Source organism: Geotrypetes seraphini, chromosome 1, assembly GCF_902459505.1.
Source record: "Geotrypetes seraphini chromosome 1, aGeoSer1.1, whole genome shotgun sequence".
In the NCBI taxonomy this organism is placed as follows: Eukaryota; Metazoa; Chordata; class Amphibia; order Gymnophiona; family Dermophiidae; genus Geotrypetes; species Geotrypetes seraphini.
Window position 1 is genome coordinate 483,580,608 of NC_047084.1, and position 20,855 is coordinate 483,601,462.

The following is a 20,855-nucleotide window of genomic DNA, read 5'->3' on the forward strand; positions in this document are numbered from 1 at the left end:
GTGGCGAGTTTCCCTGGGCTAGAGTCGACTCTGAGCCCCGACACCAGGACCCCGCCCCCTCAACCGCAGTGTGCTAGCTCTCCACGGGAAAGTAGCCAGTCCGAAGAGGCAGACTCCGTTTCCCGGGAGGCTGAAATGGGCGAAGCACTGGAGGAGAATGAGACTGCGGTGGGAAAAATGAAGGGGCTTGAATTGAAACAAGGTATCCAGCGAGAGAAGACTGACATTTCTGAGGAACTTGGGACGATACAAGCAAGTACATTTACTGTCCCTAAACCCATGAATGTTACCCTAGACTCTATATGGGACTTGGTAATTACTCTGGGACAAACATTATCACCACAAATTAAAATATTAGAAGAGAAATTCTCAGAACAAAGAAATGAAATAAATGGACTTAAACAGGAAAATATATTGATGAAAAATAATGCGGAAAAAAATAGACAAAAAGATAAGTGAAATAAATAAGGTGCAAACGACATTGATTAAAGACAACCTTAACCTCAGGAGAAAGGTAGAAATGATGGAAAATAACATGCGGTTGAATAATCTTAGATTTTTGAACTTCCCAAAGATTCCTTCTTTATCAGCAAAAGAAGTTTTAAAAAAGTACTTTTGTGAAGTTCTCAATGTTCCAAATGATGCCTTTCCTCTTTTTTCCAAAATACTGTATATTATTTGCCAACACCAAAAAATTTGGAAGAACAACATCCATTAAAACAACAAGCCCAGGGCGAACAGATGGATCTAACATCATTATTGGAATCTTCAATGAGGGAGGTAGCTATTCCAGCTACCCTATTAGCTACGGTGGTTTTATCACCGGACAAAAATTGGATATTACAGCTTTATTTTAAGAATAGACATAAAGAATTTCTTGGACATAAAGTTCAAATATTTCCGGACGTGACAAGGGAATCTCAGAAACGAAGGAAGGAATTTTTGCTTCTTAAGCCTGGGGTCACTGCAATGGGGGCATTATTTCTTCTACGATATCCTTGCAAATGTATTGTAAAGTATAAATCTTGCAATTATATTTTCTTTGAACCTTCTCAGTTGACAGGATTTCTCTCTAGGAGGCGCCTTGAAGGGGAAGAAGAAAAACTCAATGCATAAATTTACTCTTGCTTCACTCTCATCTGACCGCCTAATTTGTAACTTAATTTTTTTTCTTTTAAATAGTTTTCTCACTCAGGAAGCATCTTGGATCTCCAATTTTGGGACTTTAAATTTGATTGAGTAAATAGTAATTTAGTTATATTAAATGTTCTTTGGTGTATTTTTTTTAATATATCGACTTAATCATTTTCTGTACAAGAAGTTTATTCTTGATAATATGTTTAAAATATAAATAAAGAATAAAAAAAAAAATTATTTTCCTTCCTACTGAGGTATTGAATGCCCTTCGTACCTGGGCAGTGGAGGATTAAGTGACTTACACAGGAAGTAGTGTGGGGTTTGAACCCTCAACCGTAGGGTGTTGAGGTTGTAGCTCTAACCACTACACCACACTCAGTAAAGCTGTTATTGACAATTTATTTAAAATGTGCAATTTAATAGATAAAAAACATTGTATGATACCTTCATTGCCATCAGGTTCACCAGCAGCTAGTTCAAATTGCTTCCAATTACTCTGCTTAACAATCATATATTTCTGAGATCCTACTGCCACAATGTTGGAAAACTCTTCTTTACCTGAAAAAAAAAAAGTAATTAATTCTTAATTTCTAGAACATGAAACAGAAAAACATAGAATATGAAAATATATGAAAAACACAAGGCGCAATGAGCCAATTAAGATATTCTAAGATGGCACTGTAGGCATTTCAACCTTTATCTCAATCATGATTATTTGCAAAGGCACAATGTTTCCTTGGCCCTCTTTCTGAAACTTAGTACCATGAGATACAGTTGGAATTGAACTACTGTATTTGTGTTACAGGTTGTTGCACAGACCTAACTATTGGATGAAAGGATGCAATGATACCTAAAGCATGGATGCAATGATATCTAAAGCATGTGGGAGGAGGGGAGGCGGGAGACACTGTGAATGTATGTTTTTAAATTTGAATTTTGCATACATAATTAAGTAAAATCACAGCAAAACCAATTTTGCATACATTACATATAAACAAACCATAAAGTAAAAAGATTTTAGTACCTGGTCAATATTTAGCCTACACTGACCACTGCAGAGTAGATTAGCCATGGATATTCAATGCTAGACCATATCCAGGCACAGGCCATGAATATATTGCACCAATTTGGCATGTGCTTATGCAGGTCATAGCCAATATTTAGACACTTGCGGGTCCTGGTTGAACGTTAGTTGGGACCCACATAAGAGCATCTAGCCAGGTTCCAACTCTCTCACTCTCTCTCTTCCTCCCAGAACATCAACAGTTACCCCCCACCGCTCCTTTGATCCCCCTCCCTCCCACCTATGGAACATGAACAAAGATCCCCAGTATTTCAAAACACATGGAATAAATACAAATGGTCTTCTATGGGCTGTGTCCCAATATGGCAAAAACAGGGCAGACTTTTACAGTCTCTGTCCTGATTATGGAAAGATGGATTTGGATGGGCTGGAGTAGAGTGGGCTTTGATCATGAGTCCAGCAATTGGGAAGTAGGACCAGTGCTGAGCAGATGTCTACGGTCTGTGACCCAAGAATAGCATACTATGTATCTGGATAGCAGCTGACACTGTTTGTATACATGCTTTTGGACATCAGTTCATGTATTTTTTGAAGCTCCAGTTTACACTCCATATTTGTGGTGAAAGAGGATTAACAGACCCGCGAATAACTTTTTCATATGTTATTCGCACTGCAGTTTTCTATTAAAAACCATCGTGAATATGGTGAAACCGCAAATAACATGGTGGGAGACCTGGCCTGTTCCTGAAGGAGAGGCAAAACATGTTGAAGAAAGTGCTGGGAATCAGTGCTTGGAAAAATGCGCCATAATTTTTATCTGCATTCGTGGATGATGTAATTTGGGGGGGAGGAGCCAGCAAGCTAAAAACCGCAAATATTTGAAATCGCGAGTGCAAAATGCGCGAATACGGAGGGAGAAGTGTAATGCTACTCATTTCTATAGTGCTACTAGACATATAAGAATAGCCTTACTGGGTCAGACCAATAGTCCATCAAGCCCAGTATCCCGTTCTCAAAGTGGCTAATCCATCGCTATACATCAAAACACAGAAGAGACAGTCCTTGCTCAAAAGAGCTTACAATCTAGTCAAGACAGTCAAACTGGACAAGAAGGAGCATCAATGCATTGTGCTCAGCTGGGGGAATTACAGAGGGAATGATAAGACAGATATTGGTGCTTAGAAGGTGGGTTGGAATTTGGAATTGAAAGCATCTTCAAAGAAGTGGGCTTTGAGTCTGGATTTGAATACTGTCAGAGACAGAGCACATGCAGTACAAACATTGGACAGTACAATGATGAACAGAGAGGGTTTTTAACACAAAAGTAACAATAAAAGCAGTGCATTGTCAAATAGTATTGAATAGAGATGTACCTGCAGGCACTGGTTTTGAAGGTGAAATTGGTGCAGAGTAAGCTATTCCAAGATTCATGGGAAGGTCTTGATAATATAATTCTGTACAAAATAAATAAAAGTCAGCTCAAAATTATAATGAGATACCAGTATGGTGCACAAGATTTTACTGCGTGAACACAATCCTGATGTGGCCACTCTCTGGTAGATGCCTGCAACAGGGGTGTAGGTTCTAAAAACCAAACAAAATAACTTACACTTTTAATCCAAGTATAAATTGATACAATGAAAACCATACTGGAGAAAAACATGTAAAAAGACATATATCATTTCGAGAATGACTGATAACTTTCAAATATATAAGGTGTTGTATTAATAAGTTTTATTACTTTGTAACTCAACATCTTTTATATTTGAGAGACAGACATATACCAAAATGTGGCTGTCAGGACTGTGTTTGCGCAATCAATTTTTGGGCTGAACTGGTGTCTCATCGCCATTCTTCTGCCGTCTTGCTGACCACTGATCACCTACTTTTGCCTCTGGTTTGAAACAACAAAAAAAATGACATACAACATTACATTGCAAAATGTGTCAGGCTAACAAAACTAAAACCCAAAGTTTTCTTTCAACATCAGCATCTGCCAGAAGGTAAACTAATCCAATTCAGCTAAGTTAACCAGATACTAATGGCTGACCACTGCAGGCAGATTAGCTGCGGATAGTCAGTGCTAGGCCATGTCCAGATACAGGCCATAAATATACTGGGTTGATTTGGCATGTGCTAGCCACTGGGTCTTATGGTGATCACTGGGATAGTGTATGGGGGTGTGTACTATGTGTTTGCAGTGTTTATTTGGTCACTTTAGGTGTTTTTTGTGTGACGTAGAACATGTTTTAAATGGTCTAAGTCACAACGTCCAAGTTCTGTCGATCCTGTACTGTATAACTTTCGGTTATACATGCTGTACGACTAAGTCTAAGCCGGCCCACGTCCCGCCCAACTCCCGTCCTTGACACTCCTCCTGAAACGCCCCTTTTAGCGATGGTCGTACAGTGGCACTATGAAGGCCTAGGTTGTTTAGAAATACGTCCAAAACTAGTGTGACCATATGGCTCCAGAAAAAAGAGGACGGATTGAGACATCCGGGTTTTACTTCCATTGAAAGCAATGGAAGTAAGGAGAACAGATTGAGACATCTTGGTTGCTTTCAATGGAAGTAAAACCCGGATGTCTCAATCCGTCCCCTTTTTTCTGGAGCCATATGGTCACACTAGCCAAAACCCATTTTTATTATCGGCACTTGGACGTATTTTGGCAATGTTCGTCCAAGTGCCAACTTAGGCTGGTTTTTGGACATTTTTCTCTTTTGATTATGAGCCCCAAAGGATCTTCTATGATCTGTGTCCCAATATGGCAAAAACAGGGCAGACTGTTACAGTTTCTGTCCCGATTATGGGAAAAAAGTGGATTTGGATGGGCTGGAGTGGGCTTTAATCAAGAGTCCAGCAATTGGGAAGAAGGACCAGTGCTGAGCTGACGTCTACGGTCTGTGGATCCAAGAACAGCAAAGATAACTCAAGAACAAGTGTGCTTTTTTGTGTCACATTCATATCAAATGCTATGTATGTATCTCGGGAGGGTAGGGTGATGGGGGAGAGACACTTTAAGGTTTAAAATGTCCATTTGCCATATTATTGGATTGCTGGTTTAATTAAATATTGGCAATGAATATGATTATGCTGCAACCAAAATTATAAATCCACTCTTCCACGATTATGTGACTGCCCTATTTGTGAGGCCTCTATTTGATTATGATGGAGTGTAATTTGCACGGAGTGGCAGGCACGACTCTGGCTGCCTTACTAAGCAGACTAGATGAACCATGTGGGTCTTTATCTGACATTATTCTAGTATTATATATGTCAAAATATTCTATTGAATCTGTAATCAAATGTCACAATCGACACTTGTTTTAAATGCCAGATACAATGTTTAAATTGTCCAGCACCATGGTCTGCAGAAGTTCTGGTGCTGAATAAACTTACTCAGCAGTGTCCAGGGCAAGCTATAAATAGCAACAATATTCAGTCACTATCTGGATGGCTCTGCAGCTTTTTGTCTGTCTCAACCACTGTTCTTTCTTAGCTGAGAGGTTTTCTCCACCTATAGCCCTGCCAGTGGGGGGTGCTGTTTCACTACCACATTTTCAAGGCAAGCTCCACAGGATTCCAGACACCTTGCCTGTCCCTAGGGATAGAAAACACAATATTGAAGCACTTAGAGTTACTAGATTTTCCCGAAAGAAAATCCGGACCCATGGCCTTGCCTCCCAGGACCTCCCAGTTCTGCCCCTTTCCACACCTTCCCCCCATCACCACCCCCAGACAGCATCAACACTTGTTTGGATGCCCCTTCCTGATGCGATTTTGTTGGGAAGCTTTTCAAAACACGGACAAAGTGCCGTGTTTAGAAAAGCTGTCCAGACCCCTGGACGTCTGGTAACCCTAGAAGCACCTCCTCTCACTGGCAGCAATGCAATTGGAGGACTCCAGCTCAGCTTAGATTTGCATAGAATGGAGGAAGTGCATGCAAAATTTATCCCATACATATTCATTTTGGATATCTTGAAAACCTGACTAGTTGTGTGTATCTGTGAAAAGGTACAATATGTTGAGCCGAGATGCAGTAATCGTGCTCACCAAGGACTGGATCAAGAAACCCTGGCTAAGAGAAGAGTGGTCCCATAGGTCTGTAGCTAATGGCCAAATACGTGGAGGGGCAAAATAAAAAAAAAAACGTCTAAGTCCCCTTTTGGCCTAAGTCTCTAAACGTTCAACCCAGAAGCAGGGAAAGTGTCCATAACCAAAACATACGTCCATGTTTTGATTATGGCCTTCCTCTGCCTAAACGCCCAATCTCCACTACGTCTAAAAGTACCCCCACAGCACGTCTACACTTTTTAACCATAATGAAAAAAAAACACAAAACGTCCAACAGAAGGGCTTTTAGGCGAAGGAGGAGCCAGTCCTTCGCCTAAAAGCTGGATTCTGTAACCGGTGTCTGTCAAAAACAATACCGGTTACAGAATCCTTCCCCCCCAACAACGATCCAGGCAGGAGGGTGCCCAAGCCCTCCTGCCATGTCAAACCGCGACCCCCCCTCCCGACGATATCGGGGCAAGAGGGAGTCCAAGCCCTCTTGCCCCGTTGAAGCCGCGACCCCCCCCCCCCCGATAACATCAGGGCAAGAGGGAGTCCAAGCCCTCTTGCCCCGTTGAAGCCGCGACCCCCCCGATAACATCAGGGCAAGAGGGAGCCCAAGCCCTCTTGCCCCAGGCACCTGCGGCACCCCCGACTCGTTCGGGCCAGGAGGGAGCCCAAGCCCTCTGATTGGCCCAGGCGCCTTAGGCCCCACCAGGAGGCGGGGCTTTGGTGCCCCTGGGCCAATCCAGCCCCATTCTTCGTTGAGCTGCATGCCGGACGGACGGGTTTGGCACCTGTCTGTTCGGCCAACCTAAAATAGGTACGGGGAAGGGGGGTGTGGTGGGGGGTCGTGGGTCGGCTGGGGGGGCCGATCGGGGTTCTTGGGGGGGGCGGACATGGTGAGCCATGGTGAGACCTCATCTGGAGTACTGTGTGCAATTCTGGAGGCCACATTACCGTAAGGATGTGCTCAGAATTGAGTCGGTTCAGCGGATGGCCACCAGGATGGTCTCGGGGCTAAAGGGAAAGACTGAGCAAATTGCAGCTCTACACTCTTGAAGAGCGTAGGGAGAGGGGAGACATGATTGAGACATTTAAGTACATCACGGGACGGGTCGAGGTGGAAGAGGATATCTTTCTTCTCAGGGGACCCTCGACCACAAGAGGACATCCGCTCAAACTCAGGGGAGGGAAGTTTCGTGGAGATGCAAGGAAGTACTTCTTCACGGAGAGAGTGATCGAGCATTGGAACAAGCTTCCAGTGCAGGTGGTCGAGGCACGCAGCATCCCAGACTTCAAGAACAAATGGGATACCCATGTGGGATCCCTACGGGGTCATGCCAAGGGATAGGGTCACTAGGACTTGAATGAGCGGGTCAGTAGAGTGACAGTATAATTACAATTATACTTAAGGGGTCAGAAGACTTAAGGGGGTGGGTAAATAGTGTGGGCAGACTTGATGGGCTATATGGCCCTTATCTGCCGTCATCTTTCTATGTTTCTATGTTTCTATGACATTGGGGGGAGGTGGGTGCGTCGAGGGCAGGAGGGCCTGGGATCCCTCCTACCCGTACTGTAGTGGGGGTGAGGGTAGGGGGGTTGCCTGGGCCGCGGGTGCCTGGGGCAAGAGAGCTTGGGCTCCCTCTTGCCCCGATGTTATCGGGGGGGGGGGGGGGTCGCGGCTGCCGCAGGGCAAGAGGGCTTGGGCTCCCTCTTGCCCTGATCGTGTCGGGGGGGTCGCGGCTGCCGCAGGGCAAGAGGGCTTGGGCTCCCTCTTGCCCCGATGTGTGTGGGGGGGGAGTGATTCATCACGGCAGGAGAGATGCCTCATCTCCCCTACCGCGATGCCATCGCTCCTCTACCCGAACTGCCGCGGGTTGCGGCAGTTCGGTACAAGAGTGATGGCATCGCGGTAGGGGAGATGAGCCATCTCTCCTGCTGCGATGGTTAGGTTGCCGGGCCGCTGAACTGATGGCACCAGCGGCCATCAGCTCAGTGGCCCGTTTTTCGGCACTTAGACCTGGTTTTATTTCGTCTAAGTGAAACAGGTCTAAATGCCGACTAAATTGTTTTGGTTATACCTGTTGTATGACTAGGTGTAGGTCGGCCCACCTCCCGCCCACTGCCCGCCCTTTCCCCTCCTCTAAACACACCTCTTTTCTCTCTGTACGTTTAGAGGCAGGGGAACGGCCTAAGTTGGTTTTAGGTACGTCTAAAAACCAGCTTTAGTTATGGGTACTTGGACGATCAGGCTTTTTGATCGTCCAAGTAGCCACTTAGGACACTTTTTAGACGTGTTTTTTTTTTTTTTTTTTGATTATGAGCCCCATAGAGTTAGGCAGAACAAATTTACTTGATCCAATTGGTGCAGGGGCAGTCTGTAAGAATTTCCACAGTGCCACTGAAAATTCACATATGGGGCCTGGAATAGAGCATACTGTGTATCTGGATAGCGGCTGGCTCTGTTTGTATACGTGCTTTTGGATATCAGTTTATTAATGTTTTTGAAGCTCCAGTTTAATACCACATTATAACTTCTACTACTCATTTCTATAGCGCTACTAGACATACGCAGCTCTGTACATCAAAACATAGAAGAGACAGTTCCTGCTCAAAAGAGCTTACCATCTAGTCAAGATAGACAAACTGGACAAGAAGGAGCATCAATACACTGTGCCCAGGTGGTGGAATTACAGAGGGAACGATAAGACAGATATTGGTGCTTAGCAGGTGAGTTGGAGTTTGGAATTGAAAGTGGCTTCAAAAAAATAGGCTTTGAGTCTGGATTTGAATGCTGCCAGATACGGGACACATACAGTACAAACATTGGACAGTACACGATAAACAGAGAGGGTTTTTTAAAAAACAAAAGTAACAGTGAAGGCAGTGCGTTGTCAAATAGTATCGAACAAAGATGTACCTGGTCTTGAAACTGAATTTAATGAAGAGAAATATTTTTTAGGGTTTGTGTACATAGGACGGTCTTGAAAATATGATCCTGTAAAAAAAAAAAAAAAAAGACATGTAAGCTCAAAAATATAATGAGACACCAGTATAATGCACAAGATTTTACTGCATGAACACAATCCTGATGTGGCCACTTTCTGGCAGATGGTGGTGTAGTTTCTAAAAACCAAACCAAACAACTTACACTTTTAATCCAATTATAAATTGATAAAATAAAAACCATACTGAAGAAAACCATGTAAAAGACATATCATTTCGAGAATGACTGACAACTTTCAAATGTAAAAGGTGTTGCATTAATAAATTTATCACATAATTTACTTTGTAACTCAACATTTTTTATCAGACTTATGCCAAAATGTGGCTGCATTGGGACTGTGTTTGCTCAATAACATTTTATGTGTGGTACTGGTGTTTCTTCGCCATTCTTCTACCGTCTTGCTGACCACTGATCGTCTACCTTTGCCTCTGGTTTGGAACAAAGAAATGACATTCAACATTACATTGCAAAATGTGTCAGACTAACAAAACTAAAACCCAGAGTTCTCTTTCAATCTCAGCATCTACCGGAAGGTAAACAAATTCAATCCAGCTAAGTTAACCAGATACTAATAGAAACTTATGCTAGTCAATTACAAGGGAATTCTATATATGGCATCTAATGTTACAAGCTATTTCTGTGCCAATTTTTCAGTGCAGATAAACATTATAATGGAAGCATGGCATTAAAATGGGCCAAAAATGGCAGATGTACATGGAACTGCTCTTGCACGCCTAAGTGTTTCTGTGCAGATCTGAAAAGGAGACACAAGGATAGGAGTGATGTGGGCAGTTCAGGGGCAGTGGCATAGGGAGGGCAGGAGGTACCTGGGGCTTTGCCACCCCCCTGAGCTCTCCTCTCCTCCCCCTGCTCCTTACATGCCAACCCCCCCCCCCCACGCCACTCTTGCTCCCTCCCTTCTCACCCCTTTACCTTTTTACATCTTTGCCAGCATGAGCAGCTTCTCCGGCCTGCTGCTCAGCTGGTATTGGCTTTCCCTCTGATCTTGCAACCTGGAAGAGGGAGCCAGGCTGGCACGAGTAGAAGGCTAGAGTAGTTGCTCATGCTAGTGAATATTTTAAATAGGTACGGGGAGTGGGCAAAGAAGGGCATGAGTGTGGAGTGGGGGGCACAGAGTTGCTGGTGCCCCCACAAAGATGGCGCCGGGAAGGGATCTAAGGCCCTAATTAGCCTGGGTGCCTACGTTCCCTTCTGTGGGAATGGATCTAGGCGTCTGGGCCAATCAGGACATAGGCCCCTCCCTGGTGCATCCCAGGATGCACCGGGAAGGGGAAGGCCTGTCAATGCGACATGTCAATGCGGATCCTAATGTAATTGTTGTGAACCGCCTAGAACTCGATGGGCATGGCGGTATATAAGAATAAAATTATTTATTTATTATTTATTTATTGTGAAGAGGTGGGCTTGCCGGTTGGAGGGTGTAGGCAACCCTCTGACTAGCCTTACTACATAGGGTATGGGGGGTTTTGGGTGGGGGGTTGGTGCTTGGGAGGTGTCAGGGTGGGGGGTTCAGGAGTATCAGCAGTTGTGGGGTCATGGGTTCTTGGGGCTTGGGGTTTGGGGAGGTGACGGAGTGGTGGGTTCAGGACATCGGCGGTTGGTCATGGGGGGTGGGTCATGGGTTCAGGAGGGTCTGCAAAGAGGAAGGAGCAGCTATCCCTCCTGCCTATTGCAGTTGGGGGGTGCTTCGCGGGTTCCAGCAGGAGGGAGTGGGCATCACGGCTATTTATAAATGATCTGGAAATTGGAACGATGAGTGAGGTGATTAAATTTGCAGATGACACTAAACTGTTCAAAGTTGTTAAAACAAACGTGGGTTGTGAAAAATTACAGGCGGACCTTAGGAAATTGAAAGACTGGGCATCCAAATGGCAGATGAAATTTAATGTGGACAAATGCAAAGTGATGCACATTGGGAAGAATAACCTGAATCACAGTTACCGGATGCTAGGGTCCACCTTGGGGATTAGCACCCAAGAAAAGGATCTGGGTGTCATCGTAGACAATTGCATTACATTAGTGATTTCTATTCCACCAATACCTTGCAGTTCAAGGCGGATTACAAAATAAGTTATTTGGCCATATCCAGAGGAATTGAAGAGTAGAGCGAGTTGCTTCAGCGAATTGAGATGAGTCTTGCGGTGGCATCGTCCAAAAAAGCAAATAGGATGCTAGGAATTATTAAAAAAGGGATGATTAACAAGACTAAGAATGTTATAATGCCCCTGTATCGCTCCTTGGTGCGACCTCATCTGGAGTATTGCGTTCAATTCTGGTCTCCTTATCTCAAGAAAGATATAGTGGCGCTAGAAAAGGTTCAAAGAAGAGCTACCAAGATGGTAAAGGGGATGGAGTTCCTCTCGAATGAGGAAAGATTAAAATGGTTAGGGCTCTTCAACTTGGAAAAGAGACGGCTGAGGGGAGATATGATTGAAGTCTACAAAATCCTGAGTGGAGTAGAACGGGTACAAGTGGATCGATTTTTCACTCTGTCAAAAATTACAAAGACTAGGGGACACTCAATGAAGTTACAGGGAAATACTTTTAAAACCAATTGGAGGAAAACTTTTTTCACTCAGAGAATAGTTAAGCTCTGGAATGCATTGACAGAGGATATGGTAAGAGGGGATAGTGTAGCTGGTTTTAAGAAAGGTTTGGACAAGTTCCTGGAGGAAAAGTCCATAGTCTATTATTGAGAAAGACATAGGAGAAGCCACTGTTTGCCCTGTATTAGTAGCATGGAATATTGCTACACCTTGGGTTGTGGTCGGATACAAGTGACCTGGTTTGGCCACCGTGAGAACGAGCTACTGGGCTTGATGGACCATTGGTCTGACCTACTAAGGCTATTCTCATGTTCTTATGGTCTTAGGTGATTACTTTAGCTTGCCTAATGCCATTTCCAGCATTGGCCACACCTACTTTGGCATTCCGCCGCCTAAAGTGGCTACCTAGCCACGATACTAGCTGCCTTTTATTTAAGCATCTGTAGGAGCTTTAACACTGCCATTTTTTTGCTATTTCTGACAGTTCAGGTGCTGGTTATAGAATTTCCCTGTTAGCGCCACACTAGTCAGTGCTGATTTTTGTAGGCAGCCTATATAGAATCGAGCCCTATGTAAATGAAAAGTGTGCGTCTGCTTTTAGGTGATCAGCACGTTGGCATTTCTCCGAGTATGGTGCGGGTGGAATGGAGGAAGAGTAATGATGTACTGTATGTGCATATTTTATTAAATACCTGGGTACTTCTGTAGAATATATACATTTGTGTTTACTTTGGAGTGGGTATTACTTTGTGTGTCGGCAATTGGGGGGGAAATTCTGTAAATGGTGTCCAAAAAGATAGGCACTTATCGTGTATCAATCACGCTTAGACATCTTTTACAGAATCACGCCAACCGGTACCTAACTTAAAACGTAGACACCTGTAATGTAGGCTAGGGTTATAAAGGCCTACGTTAAAGATACCTAAGTCCTTTAGAGAATAGCGCCTAGCAGCACCTAAGACCTTCTTCATCCCTAAATATTCCTACTTTGGCGTTTAGGCGCCTAACTTTTGCAGAATCCCACCTAAAAAGCCAGGTGACTATTGTTCAATCCATTTTTATTTTTTTCAACTATGATCTTGTTAAAGCTCATAACTGAAGCCAATTTACTACTTATAGAATTTGCCTCTTTGTGCATCAAAGGGCCTGGATCTGGGTGTCTATTTTATAAAGATACGTAGCAGGTTATGCTGTCTTTATAAAACATAAAAAAAACAGGGTAGAAAATGAACCACAGAACAATAATAATAATAACTTTATTTTTCTATACCGCCATAGTCAGACGACTTCTAGGCGGTTCACATCGAAAGAAGGCTGGACATTCAGCGAATTACAAATGTGTGAGGGGAATGTTGCAGAAAAAAGGGGGGGGAGGGAATGTAAGCGGGGTTGAGAGGGGAGGGGATGTGAGAGGGGGTTGGGATTGCCTGAGAGATTGTTTCGGGTTTGTAGGGGAAAAAATGCATAGAGCGAAGGTCGGTCTGTTTAGGTGATGAATTTGTCAAACAGAGTGGTTTTGATTGATTTTCGGAATGCGTTGTAGGTCTGTCTGGTTTTATTTATGTAGTTTCCCAGCCAGGATTGTTGTCTGTTAGTTGTAGTATAGAAGTATAGAAGCAAAAACAAAACAACTGTGGCTAAATTAAAAAAAAAAAAAAAAAAAAATCACACCTTACTTTCAAAAAGCATTGAACATTATATAACATCACTTCAAAAATACATCATATTTTCAAACGGTGTGGAGGAAAAGACCTCATACACCCAAGCAGTTGTTCAACTTTTTGATACTGGAACTGATAACATTGCTAGAATAATGGACTGTGGGTACGTAATCATTGGTCAGAAAGACCTCCATCCAATCCAATCCTTTGTTTTATATACTGGGTCTTTCCCTGAAGGGGGCTCGGTCCGGTTCACAAAATTAGCCCAAAAGGGTAGGAGAAAACAATAATTAAACAGGAATACAACTATTACAATCCATTATTCATCAGTTAAGAATTTCTTGAACAAATACGTCTTCAAAGTTTTTCTGAAACAAATCAAAGAGGAAAGGGATCTAATTTCTGGAGGAAGGTCATTCCAGATTTTTACCAAGGCATTTGCCAGAGAGTGGGAGAGCCTTCCTAAAGTTCGAATACCCAGTGGCGTACCAAGAGGGGGGCGGGGGGGGGGGGCGGTCCGCCCCGGGTGCCAGCCCTGAGAGGGTGTTCCCAGCCTTGCCGCTCAGTCCCCCCCCCCACGCCCGAAGGACCGCTCGCCCCACTGACCTTCCAGCATACCTATGAAGCAGCCCGCAGCAGGATCGTGACATCAGCAATCCCTGAGCTGCTTGGGCGCTGCTTCCTGTGCCGCGGTCCCGCCCCTCCTCTGACGTCAGAGGAGGGGGCGGGACCGCGGCGCAGGAAGCAGCTCCTAAGCAGCGCAGGGATAGCTAACGTCGCGATCCTGCTGCGGCTGCTTCATAGGTAGTGCGGGGAGGCCAGGGGGGCGAACGGTCCTTCGGGGTGGGTCGGGGCATCAGGCCTTCAGGGTGGGGCAGGCGAGCAGGCAGGCAGGCAGGCTTTCAAGGGGGAGGGGGGGTGACAGGCAGGCAGGCCTTCAAGGGGGGGTGCAGGCTTTTGGGGGGGGTACAGGCCTTCAAGGGGGGTGCAGGCCTTCAAGGGGGGGACAGGCAGGCAGGCCTTCAAGGGGGGGACAGGCCTACAAGGGGGGGACAGGCCTTCAAGGGGGGGACAGGCCTTCAAGGGGGGGACAGGCCTTCAAGGGGGGTGCCGGCCTTCAAGGGGGTGCAGGCCTTCAAGGAAGTGCAGGCCTTCAAGGGGGGGACAGGCAGGCAGGCCTTCAAGGGGGGGACAGGCCTACAAGGGGGGGGACAGGCCTACAAGGGGGGGACAGGCCTTCAAGGGGGGGGACAGGCCTTCAGGGGGGTGCAGGCCTTCGGGGGGGTGCAGGCCTTCAAGGGGGGGGGACAGACTTTCAAGGAGGGGACAGGCAGGCAGGCCTTCAAGGGGGGGACAGGCCTACAAGGGGGGGACAGGCCTTCAAGGGGGGTGCAGGCCTTCGGGGAGGGTGCTGACCTTCAAGGGGGTGCAGGCCTTCAAGGGGGGGGCAGGCCTTCAAGGGGGGGACAGGCAGGCAGGCCTTCAAGTGGGGGGACAGGCCTTCGGGGGGGGGTGCAGGCCTTCGGGGGGGTGCCGACCTTCAAGGGGGTGCAGACCTTCAAGGGGGTGCAGACCTTCAAGGGGGGGGACAGACCTTCAAGGGGGGGACAGGCAGGCAGGACTTCAAGGGGGGGACAGGCCTACAAGGGGGTGGGACAGGCCTACAAGGGGGGGGGACAGGCCTTCAAGGGGGGGACAGGCCTTTGGGGGGGTGCCAACCTTCAAGGGGGTGCAGGCCTTCAAGGGGGGGGACAGGCAGGCAGGCCTTCAAGGGGGGTCAGGCCTTCAAGGGGGGGGACAGGCCTTCGGGGGGGGTGCAGACCTTCAAGGGGGGGACAGGCCTTCAAGGGGGGGACAGGCCTACAAGGGGGGGACAGGCAGACCTTTAAGGGGGGACAGGCAGACCTTTAAGGGGGACCCTGGTTTAGAAGTACACAGAGGGAAGGGGGTGTTCAAAGAGACGTGCATATGCCAAACTTTGGGGGGGGGGAAAGAAATAATGGGTCTGAAAATAGAGGAGAGGGAGAGAGATGATGGACCATGGGATTTAGGGAGGGAAGGAACAGAAAGGGAGAGAAATTTGACACAAGGGATGGTGTGGAGGAGGGATAGAGATACTGGATAGAAGGTTAATTGGGAAAAGAAAGGGAGAGATGGTGGACTCTGGGGTGGTGGGGAAAGAGGGAGAGATGCCGGATGAAAGGGTAGTTAAGAAAAGGTGGATCTGTGGAGGGAGATGAAAAAAAGGAAAGATACCAGACTTCCTGGGGAGGGAAGGGAAATGGAAAGGGAGGACAGAGTTGGCAGATGGATGGTTAGCATGCAGAAAGAAGAAAGAAGGAGACCCTGGCAAGCAAGTTATCGGAAGAAAACCAGAGCCTTGGACCAACAAGATTTGAAATATAACCAGACAACATAAGGTAGAAAAATTAATTTTATTTTCTGTTTTGTGATTATAATATGTCAGATTTGAAATGTGTATCCTGCCAGAGCTGGTGTTGGACTGCAAACGTGAGCTAGGATTTAACAGAGAGAGGAAAAGTCCTTTTTGTTTCTTTATTTTATTTACACCATAGCGCCAATGTGGTTAGGAGAAGCCAAAGGGGGTGAAAAAGCTATAAAACCCACCAGGAGTTTTGAAAAAAATCACTCAACTGGGCAGGAAAATCGAATTGAAAAACCAATTCAATAGGCTGAATCGAATCGAAATTTTTTTTTCCTGAATCTGGCAGCATTAGTTTGCGCTACTGTCTTAGACTTTAGGACCTGGGGTTGGGGAGAGATGGCATCCTCAGTACTTTATAATGCAAGTGAAACGAGGATTTGGTCAGACTTTTGAAGGGTCTGCAGAAAAAAAATATTGTATAGGCCGGGGACATGAGACAGCAGGAAATGGGAACTTTTCTTCCTTCTATTTTTGTGAATGGAAAGGCTGAGGATGTCAGAGAGTTCAGTTAAAATATGTGCTTTATAAGAAAATATAATAATGTGTTTTATAAAGTTTATAGCATAGCTGGCCTACCCAGTGAGGTGTTCCTAGTAGTGGTGGTGGCAGCATGTCAATGTGTTGAGAGAAAGAGGTGGTCTGGGAAATTCTGCTGAGCAAACTCCGGGCCCATTTCCACCCCCCAGTTAGTCCACTCCACTCAACTGGTTCACACACTGAGTGGGTCTTTGGGTGTTGTTTTGGAATCTCTTCCAGTGGTTTATCAGTATCTCCTTCTGGTCCAAGGAAGGAAACTTTGTTATCCTTAGCATTGACCTACAGAATATGTTTGTACAGCACTGCTTGTGTGGCATTAGGCTATGTAGTGATCGAAAGAAATAAACAGACCTTTGCACATTTTTGCACTATATGGTGGGCGTATGAGGAGATTCACATTTCCTGCACAGCTAAGTCCATGTGAAGGTACCTTGTGCTGTATTTGACATCTAGCAAGGTCTCTGTTTGAAAGGAAAGATCTAAACTTAAAAATGAAATGGCCAGAAGTTATGGTAAAAGCAGATAGTGTAGCTGGTTTTAAGAAAGATTTGGACAAATTTCTGGAGGAAAAGTCCATAATCTGTTATTAAGACATGGGGGAAGTGTCTGCTTGCCCTGGATTGGTAGCATGGAATGTTGCTACTCTTTGGGTTTTGACCAGTTATTAGTGTCCTGGATTGGCTACCATGAGAATGGGCTACTGGGCATGATGGACCATTGGTCTGACCCAGTTAGGCTATTCTTATGTTATGTTCTCATCTGTAGGGGCCTTTGTTTTCACTTTTTATTTTAATGTATTTTTTTTCTGGGAACTTATCAATGTTTTTTTTATAATGGAAGAGAATTAATGTGTGTGGGATGAGGGGGTAACTAATTTCTTCAGCTAAATAATTCAATCCACCTCAAACAGACATAGGAGAACTCACGCACCATTCACACACCCTCCAACTAAAAACGTCAAAAGAAAAAAACTGTTCGACAACCTCCTAGCCATTCGAGCTGCAACACTCGATCCCCAACTCTACAACCAATTGACATCGACCATAGACTGAACCTTCAAAAAAAAAATAAAAACCTTTCTATTCAAAAAACACATAAAACCGAACTAACACAATCAGAACTGTCCCAAACATCACCTGCAACTACTCCATATGTACTTCTGATGTCATGACAATTCAGACATAATTTATGTTATGTTATGTTTGGAATATAAGAAAATTTTCACTGCCTGTTCTATTCTGACCATTTATTACGTTTCATGGTCATTACAAAAAATATTTTTTTCCATGGGGGGGGGGGCAAAAAATGATGGGCCCCGGGTGCCACATACCCTAGGTACGCCACTGCGAATACCCTTAATAGACAGAAATGCTAATTTAAATTTATGTATTCCTCTAGTAGAGAAGGAGTGTTGCGAATTGAAGAAAAGTGTAAGTAATGGGGAAAACAATCCTATATAGAATTTTAAATACCACACTAGCACACTTAAACTGGACCCTCCAATTCACCAGAAGCCAGTGTAATGCCCTTAGCAATGGAGTGAAATGATCACATCTTCTCTTACCAAAAATTAATTTGGCAGCCGTATTCTGAATAAGCTACAATCTCTTTAAATTGCCCTTACTTAAACTGATGTAAAGAGAATTTACATAATCCAGATGAGCAAATATAATAGCCTTTCAATGACATGTTCTATGTCTCCACAACCCATTATTATAGCAGTGTTATCAGTTCCACTAGAGAACAGCTGAATAACTTCTTAGGTGTTTGAGGTCTTTTCCTCTACTTAGTTTGCATTTTTTAAATGATATTATATGATGTTCAGTGCTTTTTGAAAGTAAGATGCGTGATTTTTTTTATACAGCTACAGTTTTTATACAGCATATAGCTACAGTTGTGTTGTTTTTGTCTTTATAAAACAGACAGCCTTTTAGAATTCTCCCATAGACATTCTCATATAAAATAAGGCACTAAGATGGTAAGCTTCAAACCCCTTTAGAGAGGCAAGCATGTGCAGCCCATAAAAAGCCTGTTAGAAATTCATTTTCCCAACCCCAGCATACTGTAGTTAAAAATACATTCTGTGTGTGAATAGCTTGCATGCTTTTACCCATGCAGGGTGGGGGGGAGGGACCTTGATCGAAACCAGGATCTTGGGTTTCTGCCAAAACAGAATTTGCTGTTTGGTTTTGGTAGAAGCTGAAAAAAAAATGAAACCGGCCCCCCTGACCTGAACCCCAACCCAGCGGCAGCCTCCTCCTGGGCCTACTTTTTCACTGGTGGGTAGTGGGGGCAGAAGCATCTTTACTCACTCCTGTGCACTGGTGGCTCCAGGTGGAAATGGCTTCCTGTGAAATTACCTTAAGAGATCCTGTCAGCCATTTTGAGACTGGAACCAGCATGGGCAAGAGCAGGTGGGGGGAGTTTTGTTTCAGCCGAAAATGCATTTTGGCTGAAATCTGAACCAGAATTTCAGGCCAGTTTCAGTGCCATATCTGAAATTGAAACTAAAATTTGGTTGGCCTCTGGGAGAGAATAGAAATGGGATTTGGTGAGGAAGAAAAAGACATGGACGGTATCATTTTTGACATGTTACAATTAGTAATTTGAGCTGGATTCAGGAAATTTATTTAATTTTCTCTACTGTTCTCTCAAGGGAGCTCAGAATGGTTTACATGAATTTATTCAGGTACTCAAGCATTTTTCCCTGTCTGTCCTGGTGGGCTCACAATCTATCTAATGTACCTGGGGCAATGGGGGTGGGGTGACTTGCCCAGGGTCACAAGGAGTAGTGTGGGTTTAAACCCACAACCTCAGGGTGTGGAGATTTTAACCACTGCACCACACTCTCCTTACACTGGCACTCGGAAATATCAATGCATAGTGCTATTCTATGAGGGGCCGCTGAAAAGTTCTCAGCCCAACCAACCAAGTTGGGGCAGTCCCCATTAAGGACTATACACTTAGTCCGGTGATTTCCCACTTTTTTTTGTTCTGTATTTTACTGACGGAATGAAAAAAAAAAAGTGGTAAATCGCCGGACTAAGTGTATAGCCCTTGATGGAGACTGCCTCAACTTGGTTGGTTGGGCTGAGAACTTTTCAGTGGCCCCTCGTATAAAGGCCACTCTGGGATGAACACCCTACATAGAGTAGTGCCTAGCGGGGATTCCTGTGCCCAACTTAGATGCGATGGTTTATGCCAGCTAAAACCTAGTGTAAATCCTGGTACATGTTGGGTTTCTCCAGGTTTCTATAACACTTGGCACATCTGTTGAGAAAGCCCCTGACTCCCTCATGCCCCTCCCGTGGCCACATCCCCTTTTGGGTTGCACGCTATGGGATTTGGGTACCCAGGAATATACAATAATGCAGAGCTGGATGCATGCACAGCTCCCTAATTGGTGCTAATTAATATCAATAATTGATTGTTAACATTCGATTACTGATGTTAATTGACTTGTTTGTTTTGTTTTGTTTTTTCAATTATATTTATTAGCAATTGCAAAAGGGACATACAACCAAAGGGGGATCAAATAGGAACAGTGCAAAACAATCAAGCAAGAAGTAGAACATGCCAACAATAAGACAGAGAACAATATACTCTTAGTCAGATGCCTATCACAATTGACATTTTAAGTAAGAAAAAACTCCCATCCATATACACCCAAACCATAGTCAACCATCCTTAAGCCACAACAAACAATCACCAGGTACTTAGTCACTCATACCCCCATGCAACCATGTATCTACCTAGGGAAGAAGAAATGGCACCAGCCCCGGAAAGGAGTCAGTGCATAGGAGCTGCAGCAGCATCCGCCTTGCCAAAAACAGGAGCAAAGCCTTCCGCCAAAGAGCTAGGTAACACCAGTGTGCTAGGTGCCCTGACTGAAGAGTACGCTGTACTTCATAGCGGCCCACTTCAGCCAAGCGAGCAAGCCACAGCGGGAAAGAGGCCACCGTGTCAGCCACCCAATGTTGCAAAAGAAGCTTTTTCGCCACCAAGATAGCCATGTAGAGAACTTTCCGCTGATGCAACGTGAGCCCCACCTCAAGTGAGCCACGCTGATCCCCTAGCAGCAATAAACCATAATCCCAGGGCACAGCGCGTTGAACAAGGCGCTCCAAAAATGTAAGTACTTGCAGCCATAGTTCGGAGGCAGGACATTCAAAAAAAATGGTGGGTGAGGGTACCCAAACAGCGGTGACATGTAGTACAACCCCCCCCCCTCCCACAGGCCCATATGTGCCCCCTGCACCCTGGAGATATAAGCTCAGTGCAGTATTTTAAACTGCATCTCCCGAAAATCCATGGAGCACCCCATGGCGTGTGCAGGGCAAAAAGATCAAGAAAGGTCTTCCGATCATAGATGATATCAAGGTCTGATTGCCACTGGGAAGCCAATCTATCAATGGAGC

The 20,855-nt window shown here is 45.0% G+C and overlaps 1 protein-coding gene across 1 annotated transcript in view; it reads right to left on the bottom strand.

Moving 5' to 3' along the window:
* The window catches only part of LOC117351078, a 53,686-nt gene that overhangs the window by 14,081 nt on the left and 18,750 nt on the right, over positions 1-20,855 (bottom strand). Inside the window, exons 3-5 of the mRNA XM_033925798.1 lie at positions 9,140-9,217; positions 3,535-3,615; positions 1,582-1,695 (exon numbers count right to left, since the gene is read on the bottom strand). Of these exons, the coding sequence (XP_033781689.1) occupies positions 1,582-1,695; positions 3,535-3,615; positions 9,140-9,217 (273 nt within the window). The remainder of the gene's footprint in view (positions 1-1,581; positions 1,696-3,534; positions 3,616-9,139; positions 9,218-20,855) is intronic.